The sequence below is a fragment of the Camelina sativa genome, chromosome 9 (genome assembly GCF_000633955.1).
Source record: "Camelina sativa cultivar DH55 chromosome 9, Cs, whole genome shotgun sequence".
In the NCBI taxonomy this organism is placed as follows: Eukaryota; Viridiplantae; Streptophyta; class Magnoliopsida; order Brassicales; family Brassicaceae; genus Camelina; species Camelina sativa.
The window spans coordinates 95,000-114,125 of NC_025693.1; the positions used below are offsets into that span (position 1 = coordinate 95,000).

Here is a 19,126-nt window from a genome sequence, read left to right on the forward strand (position 1 = left end):
CACTCGACCAGACACTCGACCGTGTGCAGAGAGGGACTCGACCGAGTGGAAGCTGCACGAGAGAAGCCAACTCGACCGGTCACTCGACTGAGCACCGGGTTGAGTGGGCCGAGCCGCCTAGCTATTTTGTCTTTTAGCATTTTTAGGGCTTCCACTACTTTTTCTATTTAAAGACCTTGTACCCAGCAGCCACCAAGAGTCCAGCTTTTTAGAATAGTCAGAAACCTAGTTTTTACCCTTTTGGGAATTATTCCTTTTGCACTTTTATTTTTCTTAGATCTTGTACTCTTTTAAGAGAGAAAACATAAGATTCTTGGATTTTGTTGGTTTCATAACTTTCAAGATATTAAGAATTCGTGTTTGATTCCTTCTTGAATATTGTAGATCTTTGCTTTATCTTTCATTTGATGCAAGTTTCAGTATTTTCTTAGTTTATGACTTTGATGTTCATCATGTGTTCTTGTGAGTAGTAGCTTAGGATCTTGAGGATGGGTTAGGCTGGGCTGTGTTTGAGGTGTGTTTGATTTGGTCAAGCTTGATTGTGGTAGAATCTCTTCTAGGCTAGATGTTCTTAATGCTGATCCTATAACTGAGAGGGTAGGGTTTGATTTCAAGCATCTTAGCATCACACCAATGTTTAAGAAGCATAGATAAGGCTAGATCTAGAGCTTACCATTAGGCTTGCTAAGAGATTAGAGGTCTTGTTTGGTATGAGACATATTGCTTAATGCCTGCTTGTGTAGATTCTTTACTTTGTGAGAACAAGTCTAGAGATGCATAGGTTTGATTGTTTCTTGCCATGAGAGTGGATTAAACTTGTCTTAGAAATATATGTCTAGAGATTAGCTCAAAGTTTGCTTGAGATTTGTTGACCAAGTTAGATGACCTCATTCATTAGTCCAGCCCATGAAATCCTCCTCAAGGCCTTCCTTGTTTATTGATTTTTAAGTCTTAATCTTGCTGTTTGATCGTTGTTTGATTCGCTTGTGTATTGCTCTGTTTTTCTTCTGTTGCTTTGTTTCACAGACTTGTCCAGCTCGACCCTGCACTCGATCTACACTCGATCGAGTGCTTGCTCGAGNACTTTGGTCAAGATTGATTGTGGTAGAATCTCTTCTAGGCTAGATGTTCTTAATGCTGATCCTATAACTGAGAGGGTAGGGTTTGATTTCAAGCATCTTAGCATCACACCAATGTTTAAGAAGCATAGATAAGGCTAGATCTAGAGCTTACCATTAGGCTTGCTAAGAGATTAGAGGTCTTGTTTGGTATGAGACATATTGCTTAATGCCTGCTTGTGTAGATTCTTTACTTTGTGAGAACAAGTCTAGAGATGCATAGGTTTGATTGTTTCTTGCCATGAGAGTGGATTAAACTTGTCTTAGAAATATATGTCTAGAGATTAGCTCAAAGTTTGCTTGAGATTTGTTGACCAAGTTAGATGACCTCATTCATTAGTCCAGCCCATGAAATCCTCCTCAAGGCCTTCCTTGTTTATTGATTTTTAAGTCTTAATCTTGCTGTTTGATCGTTGTTTGATTCGCTTGTGTATTGCTCTGTTTTTCTTCTGTTGCTTTGTTTCACAGACTTGTCCAGCTCGACCCTGCACTCGATCTACACTCGATCGAGTGCTTGCTCGAGTTCATCCCCAGAACTTTGGTTTATGATTTGTAGTTGTCCTGTCTTATCTCTTGTCTCATTCCAGTTGCATTTCTGTTGCATTTACTTATTGTCCTGTTCATTACTTGACTTGCATTAGTTCATTAGTATAGTTTCTATTTCTGTTCTAACTTCATATTAGTGATAATCATTCTGTTCCATTTACATTTAGCATCCAGTTCTAGTAGCTTTACTTTCTGCTCTTTACAGTTCATCTATAGGATTGTTAGTGACAAACATCCTTTGCATATTTGGCTTAACTTAGGCTCATATACACATCTTGATTGTTCACAACTCTCAGATTGGATTGACACCTCTTATACTACAACTGCATAAGGGGAATTGAAACACCTTACCATCCATTCATTCATATCTCACCATTGCATATATCCATCATCTCTTCACCCACCAAATATATCTTGTTTCACCTATGCGGCCTCATTCAGCAGATGATTCAGAATCAGGCATCAGCTGCTATGGACACTGCAACACGTTTCGCGGAGATGAGCAACAAGATAGATTCAGGATACAATGATTTGAACGCCAAGTATGATTCGCTCAACACTAAGCTGAGGTACTTAGAAGGCCACCACAAAAACCAACCAGCTCCAAAGATCAACCAACTCCCAGGTAAAGCTGTTCAAAACCCTAAGGATTATGCCACTGCCCAAGCCATCTTCCTTGATGATGACTATGAGGACTACCTCACTGGGGACAGTGATGATCAAGATGGTGAGGATATGGATCACCCAATGAAAAATGATGCCAAGTACTATATATCCGAGTATGAACCCAAGCCTTCACTTGAGGAGTCTGATCGAGTTGATGATCGAGCACTGGCTAGAGACTCACAAATCGAAGAACCACCCGAGGTGGAACCCGATGACCTACCCGATGATGGTGATCGGATAATGCATCGAGTAGATGTTGAGAAGAGAGATCAGCTTCAACTACCTATAGCAGCAGAAGGGGAGCTAGAGGAAAGGTTCAATGCTGCACTTGACATCCAGCTGGAGGCACTTGCAGAGCGTATGGCAAAGCGTAAAGCTCCACCACCTAAGCTTTTGCCACCACACGAGCTTCAGGAGGAAGTTGCCAAGAAGGCAGCTCGATTGGAAAATGAGGTTAAGGAAGCTGTCAAGGAAATTGGGTTTGAGATTCTCAGGAGTGGAGTGTGCTTAGATCCTGAGCTGCAGATCGAGGAAAAATTGGTGGATCCTCGCTCTTTTACTATGCCATGCTCGATAGGACTTCGGATTTTCAAGAATTGCTTGTGCGACCTTGGAGCTTCAGTTAGTATTATGCCACTATTAGTTGCCAACAAGATGGGATTCACCAGTTTTAAACCAAGCAGTCTGTATTTGGTTCTAGCTGATAGGAAAGTCAGACATACTATTGGGGTCCTAGAGAACTTGCCACTCAGGATCGGAAGAATAGAAGTCCCCACTGACTTCATGATCCTTGATATGGACAAGGAACCAGACGATCCACTGGTTCAAGGAAGACCATTCTTGGCAACAGTAGGTGCTGTGATTGAGGTGAAGCAAGGTAGGATCATAATTGAGCATGTTGAGCACTTCAAGATGGAGTTTGATGTGAAGAAGGGGATTAAGAAGCCAACCATTGATGGTCAAGCTTTTTCCACTAAGACAAAGCAGAGAAAAGTGCAACATCTTGAGGAGGTCAACACTACATTTTCCTTGGAACCAGGACAAAACCTAGAGAATCAGTTGAACCAGCCTGCTATTATGGAGAGGATTCCAGAACCTCTTCCACCTGGATCCCATGCTTAAAGAGCATGAAGAGTCAAGCTTAGTGACTTTAAACAAGCTCACTTGGGAGGAAGTCCCAAAGGTATCTTCTATTTAATTTTCTTTTCATTTTTATTAATTTGAATCTTGTTTTCTATTTTTGCTTCGCCAACATGATGCTCAACCCGATCCTCCACCCGATCCGGTGCTCGAGCAACCGATCGTGTAGACCATCGAGTTCGCTCACCTAGTTTGATGGCGAGTGTTGTTCGCTGATCTCCTTGACGTAGGGACCTGTCTACGTCTGAAAGAACCGTTACCGACCCCATAGAGGTCGATTCTGATGCTGGTGGAGGAGATCAAGAGGAGATCTAAACAACTTGGTCAAGGAGCAGAGCTACGATTGCAAGAGGGAAGAGATCAGCCTCTGAGAAGGCTAAGGAAGAGGATCGAGATGCAGAGGAGGAGCAGAGAGAGAGAACCCGCCAAGCCTCGCGGAGGCTGAAGCAGAAGGAGGTGGAGACTCCAGCAAAACTCTTCAAGGTTTTCCGGAAGATGAGCTTCGTCGGTATCCGATACCCTCACCGTGAGACAATGAAGCAGTTGGGCATCGCAAGAGATGTCGAGTTCCTGTTCGACATGTGCCACCTGGGCCAAATGATGCGAACCCACCTTGAAGCCTATGAGGAGGAGACGGTCCACTATCTCTCCACACTTCGGTTGCATTACTTTGAGGACCACCCGATCCTACTACCCGATGGGGGGATCGGGTTCATCACCTTCTCCGTAAGGAACAAAGAGTACCGGCTCACTTTTGAAGAGATGGAGACGCTGTATGGGTTCAAAGCTAGCAGTGGAGAAGGAATGGAGGTTAGCAAGAAGGAAATGAAGTCCCTATGGCTGACAATAGGAGACAAGATCCCCTACAAGTCCACAAGCTCCAAATCCGCTCAAATAAGGAGCCCTGTCTTTAGGTATTTTCACAAGTCCCTCGCATGCACTCTTTTTGCTAGAAAAGAGACTGGGAATGTGAACGATCACGAGCTTCAACTGCTGGATATTGCATTGTGTGGAGTTTTGGACAATGCTAGGGATGGTATACCACTAGTCGGAGATGTTGCGGATACTAGTATGGTGTTTGTACTGCTCGATCAGTTCCTCTACCTCAAGTCATGGGCGATTAAGAGAAGAGAAGGAGGCGGAGAGATCTCCATTGGAGGACTGATTACACCGATTTTGGTGGCATGCGATGTGCCCTTGAAGGGAATAGTGCACGAACCGAGATGGCTGGACGTAGACTACCTCGTGTTGGCGATATTTTTGGCCTATGAGAGGCCTAACGATATGATGCTCTTCAAGTTCGTCCACCCTACCGCCGGAGCCGCCCAGATGATCCTACCTAATGTAATGTGCACCAAGGTTCGGCTAGGAGACAACATCGACTTTGAACCACCTTTGGAGGAGCTGTACAACACGGAGGAGGAGTCCGAAGCTGAGAAAAGAGAGGCAACCGGGCAAAGAGAGGGAGATAGCTCTGAAGATTTCGACTTTGAGGAGTATGTGTGCTCTCAAAAGCAACCGGTTGGAGTGAGGGAAGCCCACAAGAGGATCGGATGGCTGAAGAGGATGAACAAGTTTTTGGTGAGAAAGGTAAAAGATCTTACCGGTTTGGTAAAGACTATGGGAGGTCAGATCAAGGAGCTGCAAGACATGGCAAGTTGTGCCTCAGCTCCTACCTCGGCACAAGCACCAACTTGGATGGGGAGAAGCGGACCGCTAGGAGGAACTCGATGACTGCAACCTCCAGAACCTTATAGAGCATCATCATACGAGCCCCAGGCTGAGGAGAACATCACCCAACCTGAAGCATCACGGAGAAGCCATTCAGACGCCTATCCGACGCCTAACCCGATGGGATACACGATGCACTATCCGATGCACCCATCGAACTTACAATCGGGTGATTACTCAGGAATCTTCCCTCCGCCTTACCATATGCCATACACGATGCCGTATACGATGCACCCTACGAGTGGCTATACAGGTGATCACTCTGGACCTCTTCCGCCATTCCCGTCATACTACCCGATGCCCTACCCGATGAGCTACGCGATTCCACCCTCGATCAACCCCTCGGATGCTGGTCCGAGTAAGTCGTCCGTGCATATCACCGAGCTCTCTGACGAGCAAACACCGGCACCTGCTGAAGCCGGAGACGACCCTGGCTAAACGTTGGCAAGTATGGTGGCTGCTGCAACCTCCTTCTTCACCAACCCATAAGGTACCACTTTCATCCGATCTTTGTAAATAACATTACATTTAGTTTATTTCATTTTGTGTGATTCTTGGATTCTTTTTCCAACTTTTATTTACACAGAGACTGTGTAATTTAAGTTTGGGGGAGGGTCCTATAATATTTTTAACTTGGTGTTTTCTTTTCTTAATTTTCTTATTTAAAATTTTTGCATGCTAGTTTAATTCATTTGAGTCTGCATCTATGTGCATTGAAAAACCCAAAAAAAAATTGAAAAATTTAAAAAAAAAAAAAAAAAAGAAAAAAAGTGTTCATGTAGTTGCATTTACATATTAGGATTGAGTCTAGTTTGTTTCATATTGGATTGTTGTATATGCATCTTAGGGGACAATTATTAAAACTACCTTATTTAAAATCAAACCTTAGGATTGAAGCTATAGCCCTTAGTCACAGTTCATTGTTGCTAGATCAATCTTTGGAAAAAATGAAAAATCTTTGCTTAGAACCTTGTGTCTTTTGAATGCTTCCTCCACTTGATTGAACATTAGAACATCTCTATATTATTGGATTTAATTTGAACTTTAATTGTCTCGCTTATGGAACTTGAATACTCGCTCATGGTAACTCTAAATTCGGGTTAGCACTCCATTTCATCAATCTTTTTTGTTTAACCCGATTTTTTTGTCCTACCCATGAACCCAAACCTTTCTTTCAAACCTTCTTGTGAATTGTTGAGTGAAGCCTCTTTCATTGTGCTATAGGTTGTGAAACCTTGAGAGTATTGAGAACGACAAAGAACTGCCTCTTGATTTAGCTAAGTTAGAATCTGAACTAGCTAATAGATTCGGTTTTGAAAGATAGGTGGTTAGAATGTTTATTTAGGGTTGGGTTGAGGAATAAAAAAAAAGAGAAAAAAAGTCCCTAAGGTTAGAATCAATTAGCTCTAAGTCTCTAATTAAAAAAAAAAAAAAAAGAGAAAAGATCTTGTTATAGTCGCCTAGAAAGAAATAAAATATATATACATATTAGGAGTTTAGCAAAGAAAGAAAAAGAAAAAAAATTAGAGAGCTAGAAGTTTAAAGTTTAAACCTTAGGGAGTAAAAAAAAAAAAGAGTTAAAATCAAGGATGTGGGTAGTGTAATTCTAGGGGGTTTGAGATATAAAAAGAAAAAGAAAGTGAATGAGAAAAGGGTAGATTATTAAGAGTTAAGCTTTGTATGCCCAAATTGTTCTCAATCTTAGATAGTTTTCACAACTGTCTAGCATTCCTTCTTTTGAGAGAAAACCACCCAAAGAATTTGTTTGAAACCACCTTACTAAAAAGTCTTACCATTGAAACCGATTGAGCTTGATTCACCTTTCATTTGCAAGAATTCGCCAAACACTTAATTGAATGTGAAAGAGATGTTCTTTACTTTTAGTTAGAGGTTGAACTAGATCGATGCATGGTAATAAGCATAGAAAAATATTTGTAAGTATGTTGATTGATCTTAGCACCATTAAACTATCTTTAAGGACTATAGCTTGAATCCTTCGCTTAGCATATAAAGGTTATGAGTCCCCGCTTTCAAACCGCACCCTCCTACTTCCTTGCTAGAGGACTAGCAAGATTTAAGCTTGGGGGTCTGATAATTCTCTAATTTGCATGTTTTTAGCATCCTATTTTGTCCATATTTTGCATTGTTCATACCCTTAACTTAGCATTTTTAGGTCATTAAATGTAGGAATTCACTTTTAGGCCATTTAGGGTGTTGCATTTTTGCATTTGCATGTTTTGGATGTAAACAGGTGCTTAAGAGCCTAAAATGGGGAAAACAAGGACAAACCCGAAGATGTACCCGAAGGAGCCATCGAGCTGGAAGAACAAGTCTGAACCCCAACACGATCGAGGAGGATCCAAAAGCATGAAGAACAACCCGAAGATCTACCCGAGGACGAACTCGACCTCATCCTCGTGTACCTCATCGAGTAGACCCTCGGGCAGGTCTGGGAAGCTAGGTCAAAGAGGTTTCCATATAGAAACCCCTCCTCTTCTTCCTCGCAAACGAGCACGCCGCAGACCCTCAAACCAGAGTGCGAGAGCTTCTGTGAGAGAACTGAGCGACTCAAACATTTTTCCCTTTTGTTTTAGATTTTATTTCATAACTTTTTATCATTTCTCTATATTTCTATCTTTTACTCTTATTCTTCTACTTTATCGTTTAATATAATGCAATTCTCGTTTATATTTGTTGTTATGTTTCTTGCTATGATTTCCGAGTAGTGTAGTAAAGTTTCTAGGGATGGGATAAATGATTTTGTGTTCTTGATCGATTAGGATGCCTTAGTTTGATCGTATGTGTTTGATAGATTTCCTTCTAGGTTGGTGTTCTTAATGCTGTCAATAGACCGAGAGGTTGAGCTTCGATCTAAGGTGTTTTACCATCGAGAGGTGTAGTTGAGATGCTTGAATCAACCAATGCTAGAGGTTTACTCACTTAGCCTAAGAGATTAGATGAGTTAGGTGTTTACTGACAATAATGAATCGGATCTTAATGCCTGCTTGGTCATGTTTCTCCAACGAGAGTTGGGTGGGGGAGTGATCAAGGTTGATTGTTTCTAGTGCGAGAGTGTGTTAACAAGATTTTAGAGATTCATTGTCTAGGAAATATTTGCTTGAGGCATGTAAGGCATCTGTACTGGTCAAGAATACTTAGGATTCGATTACCCCATCCTTAGAAGCTTTCATATTTTAATTGCTTGCATTTTCTTTCATCACTCGATCTCTTACCCGATCAGGTACACGATAACCTGCATCGAGTAATCCCTCGAGTTTTTCATATTTCATTTGCTTACTCAATTCCCCCCACCTGATCTTGCACTTGAATGCTTGCATCGAGTGCTTAGGTCGTGTGGTTCTTTGTTTACTTTCTTTTCCTCTATCACTTTAGGATTGTTAGTTTAAACCCCTATTTGCTTGGCTTGATTTGCACTGTTCTGATCATATCCTTCCTGCTAGCAATAAACAACCATTTGGATTGATAACCCTTTGTATTACAACTGCATAGGGAATTGATACCCTGGGTGAAAACCTGTTTATCAGGTTCTCTTGTGGTCTTATAAAAGAAAATTTTCCTTTTTCTAAAAGGAAACATGAATGCTTTCCATTTTTGTCAAGGGTTTCCTTTTCTTCTCCTTCTTCCTCGTCGGATGGATAATCTTTTTCTCTAGTCCACACCTTGGACTTGTTAGGATCGGTTGGGTACTTAGGTGAGGCTCCATATTATTCTTCAGCATCAGTAGGTTGATATAGTTGATCATCACTCCGATTATTGCATTCACTAGAATTGTTGAATAGGGCTTCTACTTTCCACTCTAGGCGGCTCTCGATGGTGTCAATAGTGTAACCCATGTTGATAATCTTCGTTCCATGATCTTGTAAATCCTCAAAGTGTTTTAAAACTTCATTGTTGATGGCATTGATACACTCCTCCAAGCGTGTAACATCCTTGGTGATTATCTCGAGTTTAACTCCAAATTCAATACTCATCTTCTCTAGTTTTGCATTGAGAACTTTATCAGCCTCCTCTTGACTTGATAAAAGTTCATCCATCATCTTCATGAGCTTGTCTTCAGTGTGAGAGCTCCTTGAAGTGATTGGTTTTTGAGTGTCATAGAAAAAGTTTTCATTGACATCGACATTCATGACTACTTGCGGATCAAGGTACTAGGACTCAATAAAAATGGGGGTTTTGTTGTTGTCACGGTTGTAGCAAGCAAATAAATGAAAATAAAAACAAGTAAAATAATTGAGACAAGCGTTGGGCATCAAGGGGAATCGCAGGGGATCAATGATCTATCTATCTAGAAAAATTTAGGATTAGTTTGTTTATCTAAAACTCGGACTACGAAACACGAATGAACCGTTAACTTATAGTTCACAAGCTAACAGTCTAAGATCACTATACTCCAAGACTCAATTGTCGCAGGCAACGACGCATAGATCAAAGCATTTTAAACAGGTTTGATTTTAATCCATGAAATTCCATAGGTAATGGGTATGTGCTTCCTATGACTCCTCACACATCTAAGCTAGGTCAAGCACACATGCAAGTTTTTGGCAAAGCACACACACTTTAGATCATAGTTAATTCATGAGGCTAACTTAAAGCATTAAGCAAAGACTTAGTATTAAAGCATAGAATAAACAAGATATAAATCTAACAAACCCTAAAAATTGTCACCTAAACTAAGATCATCTTCCCCCTTTGATTATCCCATTAAAACCAGCTAGAAAACTACTCTAACATGTTTAAGGGAATCATCAAAGCAAGGTTTAATAAACTCATAAACATAAAAAAAAAAAAAATATAGAGAAAAGGGACTTAGATATTACTTCAATGATTGTCAAACAAAGTGTAGGATCTTCTTCCTTTAGAAACAAATAACAAAGCAAATAGAATAGAAAGAGTTGGTGGATCTCAAAGCTTCAAAGAGAGGAACGAGGGAGAGAGGTTTGGTAGTCGGCTGCTCCTCTGGTCGTGTCTCCTGGCTGCTCCAATGATTGCACTTTTAAGGCCCACACTAAACCCTAGGTTTAGAAGAGTATTTATAGGGTTTTGTCTAGGTTTAGGCTTTTGTAAGGGTAGAAACGTCTTTTCCTGTTAATGCATGGAAAGGGGAGGCGTGAGAAGCTTCTAGAACGTGGTGAAGGCTTGGACTGGGCCGCTGTGATGGTTGCTGGTCAGGCATTCGATAAAAGCCCATTGGCTGAATGGGTCTCCTTACGTCGGTCTATAACACGTCTCGGTAAATCGGGGATAACTTCCTGGTGAGTGATCGGATTTACTTGATTTCACTTAGGGGAGAAAGATGACTCTTCCAGATTTCCAGAGACACCAAGTACGTCGAAATGTGAGTTCTGAAAGTTCTTAAAAAGTTATACGTACTGTAAAGCTCTGAATCTTTCCTAAAACGTATTTTCCTTGTCTTTTGGTCTTTTTTGCTATAAAAACCTGTAAAACCTTCTTGAAACCTAAAATACTAGATAATAGACATTAAAGTCTTGAAATCATACAAAACTCTTCCTAAATACATACTAAAACTATAGCTAAAATAGGTAAAATAATGATGTTATCAACTCCCCCAGACTTAGACTTTGCTTGTCCTTAAGCAAATAATCATAATAAATTATGGAAAAGAGGTTTTAAAAATAATGGGAATTCATCTATCTTTGGGAATATTGTCTTTACACTCTTCTTCGCCTGGACATTAGGAACTTCCATTTGTAATCCACCATGAGAATCATCAACGCTCCTTGATCCCACAATTCTTTAGAGTCTCTAGAATCTCCATTGTCATCTCTTTACATAAATTAAGCAATAATAAAAAGTGAAATCTTACCAAGGGAAAATCGATCAAAGGCTTGTCGACTCTCTTCAAGCCAAGACTTTCTTCGTATGATTCCTTTCCTCTCCCTTTTCTCATTTCCAAAGAATCTATCTTTCCCTAATTTTCTAGGGTATCATTTTTTTTATATAGATCCCTTGCTCTTTTTTATTTTTTTTATTGGACAGGCTTCCATGAAATCCAAAGTATGCACGGGTTTACGCGACATCCCTTGGCTCACTTCTTTGCTACCTATATCCTTATTCTTTTTTTCTCTTTTTTTTCTTTTTCTTTTCTTTTTCTCTTTTTTTAGAGTATTGAAGGGAAGAGAGAGGGGAACATACTTTTGAAGAAGTGATATGTCTTGTGTGGCTTGAATGTAGAGATATAGTCCAATGTATACCAATTCCTAGGGCTTGAAAATTAAGTCCGGTTTAGGTCCTATAAAAGTTAGAGACAACGTTAGATCATCTGAATATCCATCGAATAGGGACTTGAGGGATTGTTGAGTGGGCTCACAGTCTTTCCAAACTTTGGTTCTGTTGTCAAGCATAATCAAGAGTCATAAGAGTGTTAATCCAAGTCAAATAAACCGTTAGAATAAGATCATAATCCCCTACTAGTTTTGACTCAACAAAAAAATGTGACTCAATAAAAATGTCAAAATTATTGATGTAAAAAGTGGAAAAATGTCTCAAGTCAACAAAATAGAAAGTAGCATTAGTATAGGATGGAACATCCTTCCCCCAAGACTTAAATCACACCGTCCTCGGTGGGAAAAAAGAAAGAGTTGAGGATTAAAAATCAAAAGGAAAAGTGTAGGGTTTAAGAACAATGTCACCTTTATGGAATGATGTTTGTGTCGACTCTTAGATGTTTAATGGCTGCCAAAAAATTGTCTAGAGGTCGGCTGTAGAATGAAAATGTGGTAACTAACCATTTGTACTTCCTTTGGTTGCTTGACATCGAGTTTGAACTAGGCTAAGTTCAGTCAAATTCTATTTGATATATCTCTAAATGCATCCTCCTTGAAAAAAAACCTAAAACCATCAATAATAATGATAAAATAAAATAATAAAAACATACCTAAATAAAAGAATGGTAATGGTTGGTGGTAGGATGGTGGTGGGTTGGATTTGTTTCGCGGTACACGGATGAACGGTCGCGGACAGCAGCAAATGGTGGGCATGGTAGGGCGTGGTGCAGTACATGGTACACGATACGCGGGACATAGCACATGGCATCGGCTACGGTTGGTACAACTAGTGGGGACTCTCGGCATCAATCACATGAGGATTGTGATGATCGGTCGCCTTCGGCTTGCATCGTTCAGGTTGGACATGGCCGGTCAGTAGGTGATACTTGCCACTAGACATAGTCGTGTAGACAATCCAAGCAAATCCACCACATCAACAACAGAAACATAGTGAACCCCTACCTAGAACCGTAAGGGCTCTGATACTAAACTGAAATGACCCGTTCCATTTTTTTAATACGATATTAAACTAGTGATCTCATACTCACTGAGAACCTAACCCCAATTAAACAACAGCGGATAACATAATATGATACCAATAAACCAATAACCAATAAAACAATGATCAATTCATCATAAAAAAATAGTAAACCATCCAACAAAGTCATTAAACATTAAATCAACAACCTAGAAACATTCTAACGACTAGACTCTAGCAACCTAACAGAAGCCAGACAACACATCAACAAGCCAGTAGAACATCCTCCTCTTCATCGCCTTGATTTCACGGTCACACTTTGCATTTACCTGCAGCACAAATATAAATGAGATGCGTTAGTATTATCATAAATACTGTGTGAGGCAATCTTCTCATCCACTGGGCTATACACAGAAGCAATTGAGATCTCCAATCAACAAAAAATAAATAAGACAAACAAACCAGGCAACAAACAAAGCTCAGTCGCTGCTGAAGGATGGTGTCGATTGACACTAACACCTGGCGAAGGTTGTGTCAATCGATGCAGTCGCCTGGTGTCGACTGACACACTGCTTGTGTCGATCGATGCCTGCTTGACATTTCCCTGAAACCCTAATTCGTGTCGACCGACACCTCTACTTGTGTCGATCAATGCTCCGTAGGTATCTCGTGCCTACCTCGCATTTGCGTCGATCGATACACTCCTTGCGTCGATTGACACAGCTGCCGAGAATCATCTTCCTCGAAGTTCCAAGTCATATCTCCTTTACTAAACGCACCAAACTCAATCCAGGGCCACATATGAGTCTCACAAAGTCTAAAGTACCACAAAAACACTCCAACAAACAAAGGAATCAGCCACACATCACATAAACACAAAAATCAGAGAATCTCAAGCTTAGATAAGCCATGGTCATGCACTCACATTTGCTATCAACGAAAACACACTCCTAGTAAGCTTCTATCACGTTCCCAGCCCCAGATCCCCACTCACAAGGAAGAATCTCTCAATAACAGCTTAGAAAACTCAAGAACACTCAAAAGGGAACTTTTCTCTCTTTTCTTCTTCTTGGGAATCGACAAATGAGGCTACCCCAATAACCTAGGTTGACTTACCACTTATATACCTTGGTTTAGGGGTTTCCTAAACCCAAACCGCATCGAACCGACGATTTAAAACCAAAATTGGCTAAAGCGCAGATGCTTGTGTCGACCGACACACCTCTTGTGTCGATCGATACACACCCCTTAACCAGCCAATTTGGTTCACAGATGTTACAAAATGAGATGTCAAAGATTTTAATTTAATCATGTGCATTATTATCTTTTCAAGTTTTATTAATATATTTTCAAACTCTTTTAACTAGAAATCTTTCGTCATTATCTACAATGCACTCATTGCCTTTCGACATGTACTTTATTTTCACCTTCTACTGGCTCACATATAACACATATTAGACTGTAATTTACTTTTCAAAATCTATTATAACTATTTTCTCTTTAGTGATTGTCTTTCGATACTCAAATTTGGAGTAAAAGAATTTGTTTTTATGAAATATCAAATTTGTTTTCCTTTTTTATTATGTTATAAACTAATATTTTCAGTTTAAAATTTTATAAATGCAATTATACAGGTGAGTTTCATTTCTGTTAACTGTTGATGCTTCCTCTCTGCTATTATGTTTTGTTGCGGAGCTTGAGGACACGACATGAAATGTTGGATGCCAGCAGTTTGCAAGTGAGTTAGAAATCTTTTACTTATAAATTCTCCTCCCCATCTGATTAAAAGGTTCCAATTTTTGTTTGCAGCAAATTTTCAACACAAAGCTGATACTTGATGAATGTTGAACAAAAATCAGACTTCTTCTTGAAAGGATAAAGCCAATAATATCTGGAATAGTTGTCAATAAACACTGCATAAAATCTGAATCCTTGAACAGAAGAAACAGGAGAAGGACCATAGATCACAGTGCACTCTTTCTAGGGGTCTTGAAACAAGAAAAGTAGAACAACTAAATGGCAATCTTGAACTCTTCCCAAGCTGACATGATTCAAACACACTATTGGTACTTTTATTGACTTGAATTGCCTTATTTGCAGAGAGAAATTGAAGCACTTGTTGGTTTGGATGTCCTAATCTCTGATGCCAAACTTCATCACTTGTCTTGATTTGTCTTGTAGAGTACAACATCTGATACTTCGGATCATCCAGCTTATAGAGACCGTTATTTTCCCTTTCCTTTGTCAGAACCTTGTGTGTTGTCTTTTCCTTAATAACAACATCATCAAAATCAAAAGTAACAGCACATGGATAATCTTTAGTCAACTTTGAAACAGACAACAGATTCTTTGCTATTTCAGGATAAACCAACACGTCTTTAAGAGGAAGGTTACTTGACATTGAAGGAAGATTAGCACCAACATGAGTAATTGGAAGAAAATTTTCATCACTTGTCATTACCATATCAGTCCCATGGTGTGGTTGAGTTTGTTGCAGGCGTTGAGCAGAGCTGGTGATATGAGCCGTTGCAGCAGAATCTGGATACCAACTTTTCAAAGTTGTATCGTTTCAAGCTTTGCTCTTTACAAAGATTCCTTCGTTTTTCGGTTGAGTCTTTATATGGAAGATGGACGTTGGTGTTGAAGATAAGGCACGACGTATTTGATAATATCGGTAGTTGCTATTTAGAGGTGCCGCCAGGTACACTCAAAAACTTCACTTTTCCAGCTATGTCCAATGTTTTCAGACTGATCCAATCTTCTGTATAGAGCTTTGTCTGTTGAGCAAAGAGAAGAGGAGGTTGAGATGTACCATCCGGGTAAATACCGAACCAAGATGAGTCTTTGGGAACAATAACAGTATCATCATGAAACTGTAAAACAAACAAATATATCAAGAGAGGATTCAGTCGACTGAAAAAGGTAGAGAACTGTTTTGTGGAGACCCGAACCATAATCAGTACCAAGTTCTTTAAGCGGGTGAAATGCTCTTTGTAAGTTAAGTTTCTTTGGTTTGGTATCTCATTGTTAAGCTTTGTAAGTTTAGTTTCTTTAAACTTATAACTTTTCATAAACTCTGGGATATCCTGAGAAACCAATTACAAAGATTCATTTTAATTAAAAACTAATTAATACTATGATTCTTCTCAACTATATGCATGGTGAATAAACATACAGTAGAGATTTTTATATAACCACTAGGAGCTAAATGATCCTGCATAATCCTTGAAGATGTTAATTATTACTTGATTAAGATACATAATCGTGTTAGAGAGAGAGAAAGGGAGGTAGAGAGTGATACTTTAACGAAGTGGGAATACATATTTTTCTCGATCAATTTATCTGCTATATCACACGCAAAAGCCACGAGATCCGGAGAGGTAAGTGAGAAGCCTTGGGAAGTTAGAATTTGTATGATTAGAACATTCAGCTGAAATTTCATGAAGCATTATGAATGGAATTGAGACAGCGATATGAACCAAATTAAGATAAGAGTGTAACCGCCACCACAACACTAAACCGCTTCTTTCCCCATCCAAATACACGAAAATGTTGCGATTGGAGTTTATGTTTCTGGTATGTCTCTCCAAGGAGTGTTGAGATGCGAATCTCCTTTATGTAAAGGTAATAGAAAGAGGGTATTGATGCCAAGTAAGAAAGAAGTGTCATGGGAAATAAATGAATGGTGCTGATTTGTTGTTTTAAATCTTTAATATGAAATGGACGGTGCTGATTTGATTAATATCTTCCATCCTTCATGCGATCGCAACAAGTCAATCAGAGCTCCCCAGAGGCGTCCGTTTGTCATACCAGAAACTTGCTTGTCAACTTTGACATCTTGTCGTCAATAGGACTTGGTGTGATTCCGATCCTATATCACACTGTAATATACCACGTTTAAAGAGACCGTAACACTAGACGCCACCATAAAGAGCACAACCCGTGCAGTAACCTCATTACCATCATCGACGAGACCATTCGAGATCGTCACCAGTCAGCAAATATGCAAAGCTTCAGAACGCTGGCGTAACTGACGAGATAGTTTGTAATACTCTGTTTTGCTCTCATCTCCTAGCTAACTATTATGCTCGGTTTTTCAGCTTAGTTTACTTTTCCAGCTTTTCTTATCAAAACTATGTATATAGTTTTTCGTTGCTAACATTTCAACAAACGAAAAAAATATGTATGTATAAATGCCGCATGCGTTACTGTTTTGATAAAGTAGCTTTAGAAGAATGCAGTGTGTTGGGAATAAGAGTAATGTTGTTTTGTGTTTACCAAATTACAGCACTAAATAGACATATTCATTCTTTCTTCATGCTCATGACAGTGCCTCGAATTAAAAGAGGAAACTCCTAACTAATAAGGATTAGGATAGACAACACTACATGTGGTACACTGAACAGATGCCATGTGATAAAACTCAAAGATTATCTGCTGAAACCTTATCCAACTGATCTTCAGCCCCAAGCAGTGATGTAGATGGCTGGTCGAAGGCGAGAGCATGGTCTGACTGATGGTAAGAAGCGTTCAAGCCTGATTCTAGTATTGGGTGCGCCACTACAATATCAGGTGTATAACCAGCTGCACCTCTCACCAATCTAGGCTTCTTTGATGTTCTCTCATCTCCTCCGCTCTCATCTGGAGACCCAATGTTACACCCCGAGTCCGGTGTTAAAGGCTCCCGGTAAGATGAGAGAGATTCGTCAACTGAGAGGCTCTTGTCTGGTCCACATTCCTTGCCAGACTTGTCTTGAAGGGGAGACTCAGATGTTGGGGCAGGGGTTGCAGGATCTGATTCCCCTGTAACTGGGGCTGAGGGTTCGCCAAGTACTCCACTGAGTCGTTGTTGCTCTTCGATTATCTTCTTCAAGTACTTCCCTTGTGCTTCTATCCGTAGTTGCAGCTGTCTTTGCACCTGAAAAAAATACACATCAAAGAATGTCATATGTAACGGCTCCACTGAAATCCTGACTAATTGTTTCGTTTTTCCTTGTCTTTCTTAAAAAGTAAGTATGGTGAAGCATTACTTCTAGTTGCTCGTGCAATCGTTTCTGAACTTCCATTTGCAACTTGAGGGCTTCAGTTATCTGCATTCCCCTGTAATCTCGAAAAGATACTGATCACTTAATCTGAAGCAACAGGGTAATAGCATCACAAAAAATCAACTCAAAGAATGAAAATTTCACGTACGACGAGCCGTCCAACCCAGAGAGCATATCTCCAGATTCTTTCTTATCAGTTTTTTTCCCTGAAAATTATAAAAGATACAGTTTTCAAGTAAAAATAGGCAACTGGTAAAAAAAAAGAGAGATGAAGGAAATCATTTGTCCACCCTACTACCTTCAGAAGACGAATCTGGAAGATACTTTGCAAGTCGATATTTCTGACTCCAAAAAAAAAAAAGAGGAACACAAATGCCAAAAAAAATTAGCACGGGTAAGAGAAAGAGAGAGGAGACGAGACAGGAGGCCACACATTTGAGAATACCTGTAAGTGACTCTTGACATGGTATATAGTTAATCCTTGTACACCCATCACTCTAAGAACGCCTTTGGGTGTAGCTCCTTTGCAAAACAAAGGAAGAAAAAATATTTAGATTTCCCTCTCATGACTACTGACTAGTAGTAGCATAAACAGCAATTTGATCATATTGGTGTGGTGTGCATATATGAATTACTAATTTTACCATAGACTGTCTGATTATACAAAAAGAAGGCATGCCAGAAAGAAAGAAAGAAAGAAAAAAAAGGAAACTTACTATCAGGGCCACCAAGTTGAGCAACGGCATCAACGAAGCGTTCATGTAGCTCATGCGTCCAACGCAAACGTTGTTTGGATGCATGACTAGAATTGGTGCCCCCGTTGTCTGCTTCCATGAGGGCTGGCTAAGATGAAAAAAACGTTCAAGGGAAATTAAATGAGTTGTTGGAAAGAAAGGAAAACAAAGCTCTGTCAGAAATATATACAGTACTACAGTATGAGGCAGTCATTTAATCGCAGTAAATGTAATGGCGAGAGAGAGAGAGAGAAATAAAATAGGAATGGAAGGAAGGATTTCTTCTAGTCCGTCATGTCATCATATGAAGAAAAATTGTTTGATTGAGAGGACTTTTGTTGGTTATTTTACCGAAATAGCACGAAAACTATGCAACTTTGGGAAAAAGAACAGATAGGTAGTAAAAACAGTGAAGTCAAAGTTTAAGACTTGCTCCGGCAGATCGATCCACCACCACCACCAGAGGGTTTGAGAGCCGTGTAAATCAGAGACATGGACCCACATGGTCATGGCTGGGTTTTCGGAGGAATCTGTCACTAAGAGATTAAAATAAAATCCAAGGAATCTACGAACGAACCTGTTGGGGAGAGGGTGGGATGGATCTATACAAGAATCAGACGACGTTCCTCCATTTCCCGAACTCCGACACACTCCCCAATCTAATCTAATCTGAAATAGATTTTGCTGAGTTATAGAGTAGTTTAGTGAGTCCGATTGATTGATTTACTGGGCGGCGATACAGCACAGCAGAGCAGAGTCCTCCTCAAAAGAAAATTTCCAGTCGTCCCAGACTTTTTTTTTTTTTTTTTTTTTTTTTTTTTTTTTTTTTTTTTTTTTTTTTTTTTTTTTTTTTTTTTTTTTT

General features: G+C 39.8%; 1 protein-coding gene and 1 pseudogene across 1 annotated transcript; both read right to left on the minus strand.

Annotated features, from left to right (window-relative positions):
- LOC104714860 lies at positions 15,102-15,927 on the minus strand (annotated as a pseudogene).
- LOC104710011 (myb family transcription factor PHL7) lies at positions 16,712-19,076 on the minus strand (the record flags this gene model as incomplete). The annotated part of the gene is given in 7 exon segments (XM_010426536.2): positions 16,712-17,403; positions 17,516-17,585; positions 17,679-17,736; positions 17,829-17,871; positions 17,976-18,052; positions 18,247-18,373; positions 18,842-19,076. Coding segments are annotated over 6 exon segments (861 nt in total). The 3' UTR covers positions 16,712-16,908.